At 48.1% G+C, this 12,282-nt stretch overlaps 1 protein-coding gene across 1 annotated transcript; it reads left to right on the forward strand.

The window, feature by feature from the left end:
- Positions 1–8,140: 8,140 nt before the first annotated feature.
- Positions 8,141–11,922, forward strand: FOXI3 (forkhead box I3; the record flags this gene model as incomplete). The annotated part of the gene is made up of 2 exons (XM_079941175.1): positions 8,141–8,777; positions 11,300–11,922. The coding sequence occupies exons 1-2, from the start codon at positions 8,156–8,158 to the stop codon at positions 11,920–11,922; spliced, it is 1,245 nt and encodes a 414-aa protein (XP_079797301.1). The 5' UTR covers positions 8,141–8,155.
- Positions 11,923–12,282: the final 360 nt, after the last annotated feature.

The raw sequence follows: 12,282 nt of genomic DNA on the forward strand, positions 1-12,282 counted from the left end.
TAATTCACCTTAATTACCTCTGTAATGACCCTTTCTCCACATAGTCACATTCTGAGGCATAAGGAGTTAGAAAGTCAACATTGTTGTTTGGGAGAATGCAGTGCAGCCTATAAATCACATCCTAACTTGCTCAATCAAAAAGAAATTCTGTTGGCTAATGAAACCGGTAAGTTCAAGAGGATGAAGGACGATTCTGAATAAAGGGATTCAAATCTTGACTCCAGGGTGTGTCTTCGTTTCTCTCACTCAGCTCTACGTGATGTCACCTGTATTTTCCCTCATGGTACCAAAGATGGCCATTTCAGGACCACAACCTCTGTACAGGAACCAAGCCCTGTGAAGAAAGGAACTTTTTCCTGATAATCCCAACAGAAAACTTGAAGATGATCTTAAGTGACCTATCTTAAATCACTCACCCACCTCAAACAAATCGTTGGCGTATGGAAAAGTAACTCTGGGCAAGGTCCAGGTTTGAGTCTCTAGACTTTCCCTGCCCACCTGTCAATCCCACATACTCCTCACAAATCGGGAATAATGGAAGAGTGTTTCCCTACAGAGTTGTTAAACAGGCAGTAACACCTATAACACACCATGTCCACTACAATGACTAAAGCCACACGAGTGGATGTGGCAGCCCATGAAGAATGTGTGGGAGAGGGACTTCCCTGTTGGCGCAGTGGTTAAGAATCCGCCTGCCAATGCAGGGGACACGGGCTCGAGCCCTGGTTGGGGAAGATCCCACATGCCGCGGAGCAACTAAGCCCGTGCGCCACAACTACTGAGCCTGCGCTCTAGAGCCCGCGAGCCACAACTACTACAGCCTGTGAGCCTAGAGCCCGTGCTCCGCAACAAGAGAAGCCACCGCAAATGAGAAGCCCGCACCACAACAAAGAGTAGCCCCTGCTGGCGGCAACTACAGAAAGCCCATGTGCAGCAACGAAGACCCAACGCAGCCAAAACATAAATTAAAAAAAAAAAAGAATGTGTGGGAGAAAAAAAGAGGGCTGAGCTTAGGAACCCGAGGGAAAAACACAATATTCAAAGGATGAGATGTGAAATAAACAGACATCCTTTAGGAAAATGCAGAAGATAAAGGAAGAAAGGCAGGACAGAGTGTTATCACAGATGCCAACAGAAGAGACAGTTTTAACAAAGAAACCATGATTTGTGAAACCTAGGAGAAAAAAAAAATTAATATCTTTAATCACAAAGAGCTCAGACACATCAATTTTTTAAAAAGAACACAAATAGAAAAATGAGCAAAAGATCAGAGCAGGCAGTTCCCACACACACACAATTAAATTAAAATGATAATGTGACTAGGTATTCATTTATCAAGGAAAACAAATGGAAACACTTTTGAGATATCGTTTTGGGCTTTTAAGATTGGCAAAATAAAAAGACTTGAAGACATCCGGCATTAGCAAAGAGGAAGGGAAATAAGCACCCAGGAGGAATTGCTGGTGATTCAAAGTGGGGCATCTTCTGGGAGAGCAATTTGTCAGAATTAAACATTTAAAGGTACGTACTCTTTACAAAATCAGCTACGAAGTTACTATCATAAGTAAAGTAAGCCTTGTTTTGTTTTTTTTTGTTGTTTTTTGTTTTTTAGAAAGGAAATAATCCAGAGATCATCTAAAATACGTTAAACTCAAAATATTGCTAACAGGTATGGAGGGGCGCCAACCCATTAGAACGGACACAGGCTATAAACCACCCACGCACAACCATACTGGTGGGTCTCCACTGAAAATCCCATGAAGGGGAAAACCAGGAGGACAAAATGAGGTAGACATGTGGACATAGGGGCTGCTTTGGAAAGTCCTCCAAAACATATTAATGAAAGTAGAAGGTGCAGAGCTATGTGAATAGCATGGATTCAGGTTTTAAAGCCATAGCTGTGCAGATAAGTACCTGAAAACATTTTCTGGAGGAAAGCATAAGAAACTGATAGCCAGTGGCTGCCTTTGGTGAGAGGGACCATGTAAAAAGAGGGGGTAGGAGGTTGCAGGGGTGAGATTTCCAATTTCTGTTTTACATCATTTAATGCTTTTTAATTTATTCAAGTGACAAATGATAATTGAGCAGGCCCCAATGTCAGGCACCGAACTAGGCACACGGGAAATACTAGAGGAGGGAAATAGAGCGGAGGGCTTCCAGCCTGCGTTCCTCAGCTAGACTGTCTGGCTGTGAATCGGCTTTGAATCCTGGCTGCACACTTAGAAGTTGGGAGACCCCAGTTAAATGACTTCACCTCTCTGTCTCTGTTGCTTCATGTGTAGAATGAGGACGAACAGTTCTTATTTCACAGAATTGCTATAAGAAGTAAATGAGATAGCACAGGTAAGGTGCTTAGCAACATGCCAGGCATTTAGTACATGTTCCTTAATTGTAAGGGCTCAGAAAAAAAGTGAGCCACGAGAGACACAGTCCCCGGCCTCAGAGAACACCCAGTACAGTGGGTGGCTGGCCTGCAGAGGAGGAGTTGGTTATTGGAAACGAGGGTCCAGAGAGTTGGATGAAACATGCAAGCAGATGCCGGAGCCATCCAGCAAGACAGGAGGGCTTGAGGGCCTTCTTGCCCCGAGGAGGAAGGCGTTGGGGGAAACAGAGCCTCAGGACACCATGGGAAGATCCCAGGAGAGCCAGAATGCATTCAATGCAGGGACACATCCTACAGGCGTTGAAGACACTCTGGGAGCTGGGTCTGGAGCAGAAGGAAGGGTCTGAGAAGTCAGCTGAGGAAGCTCCAGAATGGGGCTAATCAGCTAGAACCGGAGGTCAGGAAGCATTCCAGAGGATTGGGGAGGGGAGAGTGAGGCCACAGAAAGAGGTGCAAGGCTCAAGCAGGGGAGTGATGTATTAATAACTTTGTTCAAAGGAATTGTTGGATCACCCTTGTTTGGGCTGATAATTTTTTCTTTTATTTTTCTGTATTAAGTACCTGGAACTTCTGTGCTATCCTCAGAGGCGTCAGCCTACAAGAATCCTAAGGATGCATCCTTTTTGCTACACGTCCTGTGCCTAATGTTGGCAGTGGGAAGAAGGCCATGAGCCTTGGGGGTCAGCTGGCTTGTGGCCCAGTGATCCCTGGGCTACGCCCTTGCTTCTGAGCCTCCCTGGGTTTGATTTTTGCCCCTCACTCTGTATTTGCAGCTCATTCCAGTCTTCCCTGACTCCCAGGTGGCTGAGTAGGGGAACCGGCAGGGGCTACTTGGCCAATGGCAACATGAAGGGCTTACAAGGGAACCGTATTCTTTGAACAGAAGACAAATGCTGGACTTCCCTTGTGGCACAGTGGTTAAAAATCCGCCTGACAATGTAAGGGACACAGGTTCGATCCCTGGTCTGGAAAGCTCCCATATGCCGCGGAGCAACTGAGCCCGTGCCCCACAACTACTGAGCCTGTGCTCTGGGGCCACGAGCCACAACTACTGAGCCCGTGTGCCACAGCTACGGGAGCCCGCGCACCTAGAGCCCGCGCTCCACAACAAAAGAAGCCACCACAATGAGAAGCCCACGCACCGCAATGAAGAGCAGCCCCCGCTCGCCGCAACTAGAGAAAGCCCGCGTGCAGCAACGAAAATCCAATGCAGACAAAAATAAATAAAGAAAAAAATGATCCAGTTCAAATACTGTTTAAAAAAAAAAAAGAAGAAGACAAATGCTAAATTGGTGGAAAACCTGCTCTCCTAGGGAAAAGAGTTGCCTCAGTTTCCCACCAGCACTTAACATTCAGTAAGTAGAGCCCTAAAAGTTTGTTAAAGGAGCAAACGGACAGCACCTCTGGGTTCTGCTTTAAGCTGCAAGTCGCAGCCTTTGAGGTAGGGGCCGGGAGTGGACAGAGGCTCTTCAGTGTGCCCCGCACTAATGACACTACCAGCTCCAAAAGGAGAACCAATTAAGTGGTCCGAAGTTGGAAAAAGTAAGGAATGAGATACTGGGTCCAGCTCCCGTTGACGCAAGATCTTTTCTTCCATAATCCATCCCATCTTCACCAAAACAATAAGTGCACTGATTAATCTTACATATTTTAGCCTACGTGATAGAGTTATTCTCACCTCATTTTTCCAAAAACTGTATTCTCCGATTACAATTTGAGTTTTCTTGCTTTCTTTTCTCACCTCTTCTTGTTCCTTTTTCATCTCCACTTGCACCCAGAGTTTGGTTTTTACCTTACTCTGATTTCTTGTTTCATAAAGGCCAAACCGTCTTACGTCTATTGAAGAAAAAAGGCAGATATTTTCTGAAATGTTCTTTCCATCACTCTAGTAAATGATTTTCAGAGTTGGACTTTTTCTGCACATCTGAGTAACGCTTCTATTCCTTTTTGCTATAGAAATTTTCCCCAGGTCCCAACGTTCCATTTTGTGTGTTTGGTTTGTGTGTGTGTGTGTGTGTTTACTCATCCTTGAATGGGCTTATTTATATTCCAACATGGCATTTGTAAGTAGTCATTCCTTAATTCAACACGTATGAATTTTTCAAAAATTGATATTTGTTTGTCCTCTGGTGGGCAAGGTGTTTCAAAAACGGAATTACATATAAGGATTCAACTTCAAAGGGCCTCTGATGTATGAGAAGAGGTAAGATAGGTATAATAACTATAGTGCAAGGTAGAAAGCCAGGTGGGGGACATGGGTAGAGTTCATAATTTCTGCTTGTGGCCTTTTTCATAGATGATACAAAGTAAACAATGATGCTGCAATTGGGAAGGACTGACTCTGTTCACAGTTCAATGTTGTTCTAAGTCACAGCCATTAGGAATTAAGACCACTGAGGCTATTTCCAATTTTTATTACCTTTTCCTCCCTCGGTAAATATGGAAAAATACTAGCAAACACTAATGTGCCAAGGTTTCTATGATGCTATCAATCAATGAGTGTAAGGAATTTTACATTCTGTTACAGTGTTTGTTACAAAATAACTACATTCCATCATAAATCATTGTTGTCACTCAAAGAAGCCTCAAGGATATTACCAAATGTCAGTGGAAAATAAATGAGATGTTTTCTTTGAGTTGAATAATTTCTCAAAATGTTTTATTTTCCAGTGATGAAAACATGTAACAGTGGCATAGATACATTAATCAATGGCCACGATTATATTCTTTTGTGAAAAGGGAATTTGACAAAACGTTATTACAGGAAACTTACATTTTAAGCATAGTTTTTTAAAAAATTTATTTATTATTTTTTTTTTTTTGCAGTACGCGGGCCTCTCACTGCTGTGGCCTCTCCCGTTGAGGAGCACAGGCTCCGGACGCGCAGGCTCAGCGGCCATGGCTCACGGGCCCAGCCGCTCCGCGGCATGTGGGATCTTCCCGGACCGGGGCACGAACCCGCGTCCCCTGCATCGGCAGGCGGACTCTCAACCACTGCGCCACCAGGGAAGCCCCTTTAATTTTTATTTATTTATTTTTGGCTGCTTTGGATCTTCGTTGCGCGGGCTTTCTCTAGTTGCGGCGAGTGGGGGCTACTCTTCAATGCAGTGCACAGGCTTCTCACTGCCGCGGCTTCTCTTGTTGCGGAGCACGAGCTCTAGGTGCACAGGCTTCAGTAGTTGTGGCGTGCGGGCTTCAGTAGTTGTGGCACGCGGACTCCGTAGTTGTGGTTTGCGGGTTCTGGAGCGCAGCCTCGGTATTTGTGGCGCATGGGCTTAGTTGCTCCGCAGCATGTGGGATCTTCCCGGAACAGGTCTCGAACCCGTGTCCCCTGCATTGGCAGGCGGATTCTTAACCACTGCGCCACCAGGGAAGTCCCTAAGCATAGTTTTAAACTTTTTTTCCCCTAAGTATAGTTTTTATCTTTTTTTTCCCTAAGTGCACCAACTGCTTTTTAAATTTAATTTTTTAAAAAAACGGGGATTTAAAATACTATTTTAACTTTGAATTAAAAACTCAGATTATGACCAATGATAGTTTTAAGCTTATCTAATTAATATGTGATTTAAAAAATAGATAGAAAAGAGTATAACTTCCAAACCCCTAGAGGGGGTGTCCACCTCACAGATCCCTATCTGGATAAATGCTGTAACAAAGGCAAGGAGACGCTAGGTGGCTCCATGATTTTTAAATAAAATTAAAAGTCCGCAAAAGATAGTCAAGGAACAAAATATCTCTACTGGGCTGAACCTTTAACCCAAACAAGAAACAATAATCTTCAATCATGGTCTCTCATTCAGGATAATTTGGAGTATAGGGTTAAGAGTTAAACTAAAACAAAACAAAACAAAACAAACCTTCAGGACTGCAAAGTATATATGGGTAAGCAATTTGCTAAAAAATAAGGGAAGGCATTATATTATATTCTTAAGGACATCAATTACTAAGGGGGAGATGGTTTCAAATTTTTCCTAATTTATTGCCATCTGGTTTGCCAGCTCTTCTTGTGGACTTTCTCTTTTTAGTTTAAATTTTAAATTTACGAAAAATTATTAAATTGGGGCATTATAACTTACTAAAAATTGTTTTCCTTCCTTATAGCTGTCACCCTTATTAACATCGCAAGAGAAATAGCAAGACAAAACAGCTTCGTTTGGGTTATTTGGGAAGGAAAACAAAAGCACGGTGCTTATCTAAACTAGGAAACCTAACTCAAAATACGACCAAGGCAAACACTATTCCATTCTATATCATCTGCAAGGAGATTGAAAGAAATTGCGTGACAAGAATTCCTTTCCGGTTTCACAAAAGACGAGAAAAATGTTACATCTGAAGTGTGATTTGCATTTTAGGAACCAAAATTTGCTCGTTAAATGTTTTCTGCATTTCATTTTTTACGAAGTGAGGTAGCAGAAGACGATCATTTTCCTGAAAGTATATAACTAACTTTGTCCTGAAAATAAATGCGGGGTGGTGGAGGGGAGGGGTTTCCGAATTATTAAATATTCTGAACTGTCAGTCTGCAATTGGCTAATAGAAAAAAATCTTTCCCCCCCACCCTCTCCCTTAAACGAGAATCTCAGACCGGTCACTTCTGAAGAACATATTTAGGAATCGTTTTAATTGTAAAAGAAACAGTTTTCTTATCGGTGTTCGGGGCCAGTAAGTAACGATCGCGTGGCACGTGGGCTCCACACAGTACTTCACTGGTTTTGTTTGTTTTTCCAGGCAGCAGCCGCATTTGAAAACTTACAAAAGTAGAGGGCAAGTCTTCTACCGTAATTCGTGAAGACCGTTTTTGTAAATGAGCGCTTCTTGCACAGTTTAAATTACAGTTGGCTTTAAAATGCTAATTCCGAACCCCCCATTTCAATGTCTTTGAAAACGTTCACCCTTCTGTTTTGAAAGACAACAAATCACACCAAAAGACTGCGCAAACGTGACCTAAATGAACATGTTTCCCGAATGTGAACGAACCTATCGTTATGTTTAGAGACGTGGTTAGAGAAATTAAAAACCGATTTCAGTCCCTCCCTTCAAAGAATTCCCCAGGAGAAGGGATATCTTTCGTATACCCCAAAGACTTGTAAATCACGTCTATTATTTTCGACTGTGAGCCGATCGGTCGAGACCGGACGTGAATCCGGCAACTCGATGACAAAAGGTATAGCTCCAGGTCGAAATACCAAAGGGGGCTAGGCAGGTGGCCTGAGCGGCCACCCAGAGTTAACTTACAGACTTTTTAGAAAACAGTACTACCGTCTCGGGTGATCTCTTTGTTTTGATATTCGTTATTTTATTTCGTTATTGTGCTGAGGACACGGTGGTTAGGAACGGGGAGCGCCTCGCTCGAATCCTGCAGGCGCCAGCCTCCCCCGGTTCCCCTGGCCCCCGGGGCTCCCCTGGCCCGGCGAGGAGGGGCTGCAGGGGCGGGGCGGGGCGGGGCGCGGCGGGCGGCGCGAGGTTTCCGCGCGCTCGGCCGGGACGCGCGGGCAGATGGGGCGTGGCGGGGGCGTGGAGAGCCGCGGCCCGCGGGCCGCCGCCCAGCCCCGGGACCTGCCCGGGAGGAGTCGCGCCGCCGACGGTTATAAGAAGCCGGCCTGTCGGCGCTCCGCGCGCACCTTCCCCCGCCCAGAATACCGGTCGCCCGGCCAGGGCCGAGGCGGGGCCGCAGGGTTGGCCCCCAAAGGGATGCTCTCGCCCGAGCGGCGAGATCAGCCCCGCTCGCCCCTCGCCGCCGCCGCCGCGCCGCACCCGCCGACGGTCGCCGACATGGCTCTCTACTGCGGCGACAACTTCGGCGTGTACTCGCAGCCCGGCCTGTCCCCGGGCGCCGCCGCCCCGGGCGCCCCCCCGGCTGCCCGGGCGCCCTACGGTCTGGCCGACTATGCCGCGCCGCCGGCCGCAGCCGCCAACCCCTACCTGTGGCTCAACGGGCCGGCCGTGGGCGGTCCCCCTGCCGCCGCCGCGTACCTGGGCGCCCCGCCGCCGCCGCCGCCGCCGCCCCCCGGGGGCGCGCCCGGGCCCTTCCTGCAGCCGCCGACCGCCGCCGGCACCTTCGCCTGCGCGCAGCGGCCCTTCGCGCAGCCCGCGGCCGCAGCGCCCGCCTCGCCCGCCGGGCCCGCGGCGCCCGGGGAGCTGAGCTGGCTGTCCATGGCCAACCGCGAGGACCTGATGAAGATGGTGCGGCCGCCCTACTCGTACTCGGCGCTCATCGCCATGGCCATCCAGAGCGCGCCCGAGCGCAAGCTCACGCTCAGCCATATCTACCAGTTCGTGGCCGACAGCTTCCCCTTCTACCAGCGCAGCAAGGCCGGCTGGCAGAACTCCATCCGCCACAACCTGTCGCTCAACGACTGCTTCAAGAAGGTGCCCCGCGACGAGGACGACCCAGGTGAGGGCGGACAGATGCTTCCCGGCCGGTCCCTTACCCCCCACCCCCACCCCCAACTCACACACGCGCAGAGACTGGCCAGTTAGGGTTAAAGGTAAAGAACCTGAATCCTCAAGCAGAGAGCCGCCCCTGGGTGATGTTCCTCAGGCCGTTGGAAGGGCCGGTCGAGTTGCAGGGAGGTGGATTAGGAATAAGAACACGGGTGGGCTCTCAGATAAGGGATGGCTGTAAAGATTCAGATGAGCTGAGAATCCCATTACATTTCACGAGAGAGGTGGGGAGAGACCGGGAGTTGGAACACGCTGTCCGTAGATGTCCTTCCTCCTGTCTCGGGTTCCAGAGAGACTCACTGTGCCCTTCGTGGGACACGTACTGTCCCTACCTTAAGACATGATTCGAGGATGGTGGCACGGGCATCGCGAGACGGGGGTCGAGGGATCAGGGAGCTTGAGCTGGGTCCTGCAGATTGTGGTTTGGGAACCTTATGTATTTAGAAATGTAAAAATGAAAACCCCAAGTTTGCTTCGTTCGGATCTAACGCCGGGGGTGAGGAGGGCTGGGTTACCGTGGCGCGTTAGTGGTTTCCCTCTTAACCTGAGGAGTGAGGTGGAGAAAAGCTCAAAAATGAGACAAACAGAATCTTACCTGAGGTTTTCAGAAGGAGCCCAGGACTAGGGGTGTGAGGGGAGAGTCGGAAATTAGGAAAATTAAAAATTAATTAAATAAATTTAAGAAAATTAAAAAAAATTTAAAAAAATTAAAAAATTAATTTAAAAAATTAAAATAGGAAAAAGGGAAGAGAAAACTGTTTCAGTTGCCCTCTACAGAGATCCAGGATTTTGTGTAAATTCTGTGAATGCCCTGGAATATTTGTACTTAAAGTCATTCTCGAGCAGTGCTTTCCACTTGAAATACAGTACAACCCACACGTCGCTGTGAATTGTCTTGTAGCCACGTGAAAAAAGTGAAAAGAAGCTGGTGAAAATGTTTTTTAATTTCATTTCGACATAGAACAAATATAAAAAATTATCAGTGAGCCACTTTCCATTATTCTTTTGGTACTAAGTCTTCAAACTCCTATGTGTGTGTTTGACACCACATCTCACTTGGGACTAGCCGCTTCTCAAGTGCTTAGCAGCTGCGTTTGGCTAGTGGTTACTGTACTGGACAGAGCATGCAGTTCTAGAAGATACATCTTCCAGATCTGGCTTCTCAGTCACCTGAGATGATCATGTCAATTGTCATGTATACTCCTCGACTTTCTAAAAAGGTCGAGGACCTCTAGCCAGTGTCTTATCAAAGCTTTCGGTACCAGGAACTTCCCTGGAGGGCCAGTGGTTAAGACTCCGAGCTTCCACTGCAGGGGCACAGGTTTGATCCCTGATCCAGGGAACTCAGATCCAGCATACCACGCGGCATGGCACCCCCCCCCCCCAAAAAAAGAAAAAAGCTTTTGGTACCAAGGTGACACAGTATAAATATCCTGATAGATGCAGGTATTGTTATTTAGATGGTAGATATATGAATAAGTTTTTTTCCTGCAACTACTTGCAGAAAATGTGTAGGTGGAAGTAATGGATATGGGGGAATGTGTCCTAGTAGTTAAGAATGCTGAGTCTAGAGCCAGCCTGCTTAAATCCTGGCCCTACCTACCGTTGCTAACTGGAAAGACGGCAGGTTGCTAACCAATCTGCACCTCAGTTTCCCCATCTGAAAAATGGAGGCCATAATACTGCCTGTCTCCAAAGAGCTGTGAGGAGTAACTGAAGTTATCCATGCAGAGAATTCACTACAGGATAAGCGCTTTACAGTATTTGCAAATGCCAAAGATTCTTTTTACCAGAAGTGAAAAAAGCTGTTGGGAGATAAAATCCTCCAAGACGATAGATCTCTTTTACTTCCATTGTGCTCAAAAGGGAGGGAAATTTTCTAAGCAGAAGACTAGCATTGCATGCATTAAATGGGGCCCTGATCTCTGACACTGGCCTGGTGGAGGAAGAGCTTGGAAGAGATGCAGGGGTGCCTCCTGCCCTAGGCAAGGAAGGGGTGTGGAGCCTCCTTGTACTCCAAATATATCCATCCAAGGCATTGTTCAACCAGTCAGTTCCCCAGTTATAACCTGATTTTGTTCGGCAAGGCAGAGGGTTGGGTATTGGAGGTTGCCTTTTTCCAGTGGAGTATTTTTTGGGGGGCAAGTATTGCTCCCTTTCAGCAAGTGATACAGATACTGTTTCTTCACTCACTCACTGTGGTGTGGCTACTTTGCGGAGATCTGTCATTCAACCCTCACAGCCAACCTGTGAGGTGTACTGTTCTTATCCCTATCTCCACAGATAGATGAGGCTCAGTTAGTGCCATCTCCCACAAAAGGATGCATTTAAACAGCAGAGTGGTTTGAGCATCTGTCGGAGTTTCACGAGAGCCTGCCCACCAGCCCCCTATCACCCTATCACATGCGAATCTGAGTACATGAGCCTGAACCGCATCCTCCCCTGACTCAGCTTTCTTTCTCATGTCCGTAGGGAAAGGTAATTACTGGACCCTGGATCCGAACTGTGAGAAAATGTTTGACAACGGGAACTTCCGTCGGAAGCGAAAGCGCCGCTCGGAAGCCAGCAGCACCCCTACGGTGGCCGTGGGGACCTCGAAAACAGAAGAAGGGCTCTCCCCGGGACTGGGGTCTGGAGTGGGTGGGAAGCCGGAAGGAGACAGCTCCCCGGCGTTGCTGAGGCCCTCTCAGTCCCCAGAGCCTCCCGAGGGCACCAAGAGTACCGCCTCCTCCCCAGGAGGGTCCGTGCTCTCCTCCACCCCTTGCCTGAACAGCTTCTTCAGCAGCCTCGGCACGCTAAGTGTTAACAGCAGTGGGAGCACCCAGCGAGTGCTCCCCGGCGGCCGCCCCCTAGGGATCCAGGGGACCCAGGTTCCCTCGGGCGTCGCGTTCCCCCCCAGCTCCGTCCCGGAGGCCTCGCCAGACACCTTGCAGCTGAGTCATAGCACCAGCAATGGCAGCAGCCAGAGGTCTTCCTACTACAGCCCCTTCCCTGCCAGCACCAGCGGGGGACCAAGCAGCCCCTTCAGCACCCCTTTCTACAACTTCAGCATGGTCAACAGCCTCATCTACCCCCGGGAGGGCTCCGAGGTATAGACCCCCCGCTTCCCAGACTTGACTATGGACACCTGCAATCTTGTGGAAAATGCAGATTCCAAGGCAGTAGGTCTGGGGCAAGAACCGAGACTCCGCATTTCTCCGAAGCTCCCGGCTGAGCTTGCGGTCCACTGACCACACTTGGAGTAGCGTGGATGCAGTAGGTAACTGTTTCTACAACCCGGCAAACTTTGACAGGTTTCTCTGGAGAGAAATCCAGCTCACTCTGTTCTGGGATCATACCCGTGAGCCCTGTGAGGGCATGGACCACATGTGTTTGTTCATCACTGTATGTCAGGGTCACAAGCTCAAATGGGTCCAGGGACCGGCTACAAAAACAAGTGAATTAAGTTATTGGGT

The sequence above is a fragment of the Stenella coeruleoalba genome (genome assembly GCF_951394435.1).
Source record: "Stenella coeruleoalba genome assembly, chromosome: 13".
Classification (NCBI taxonomy): Eukaryota; Metazoa; Chordata; class Mammalia; order Artiodactyla; family Delphinidae; genus Stenella; species Stenella coeruleoalba.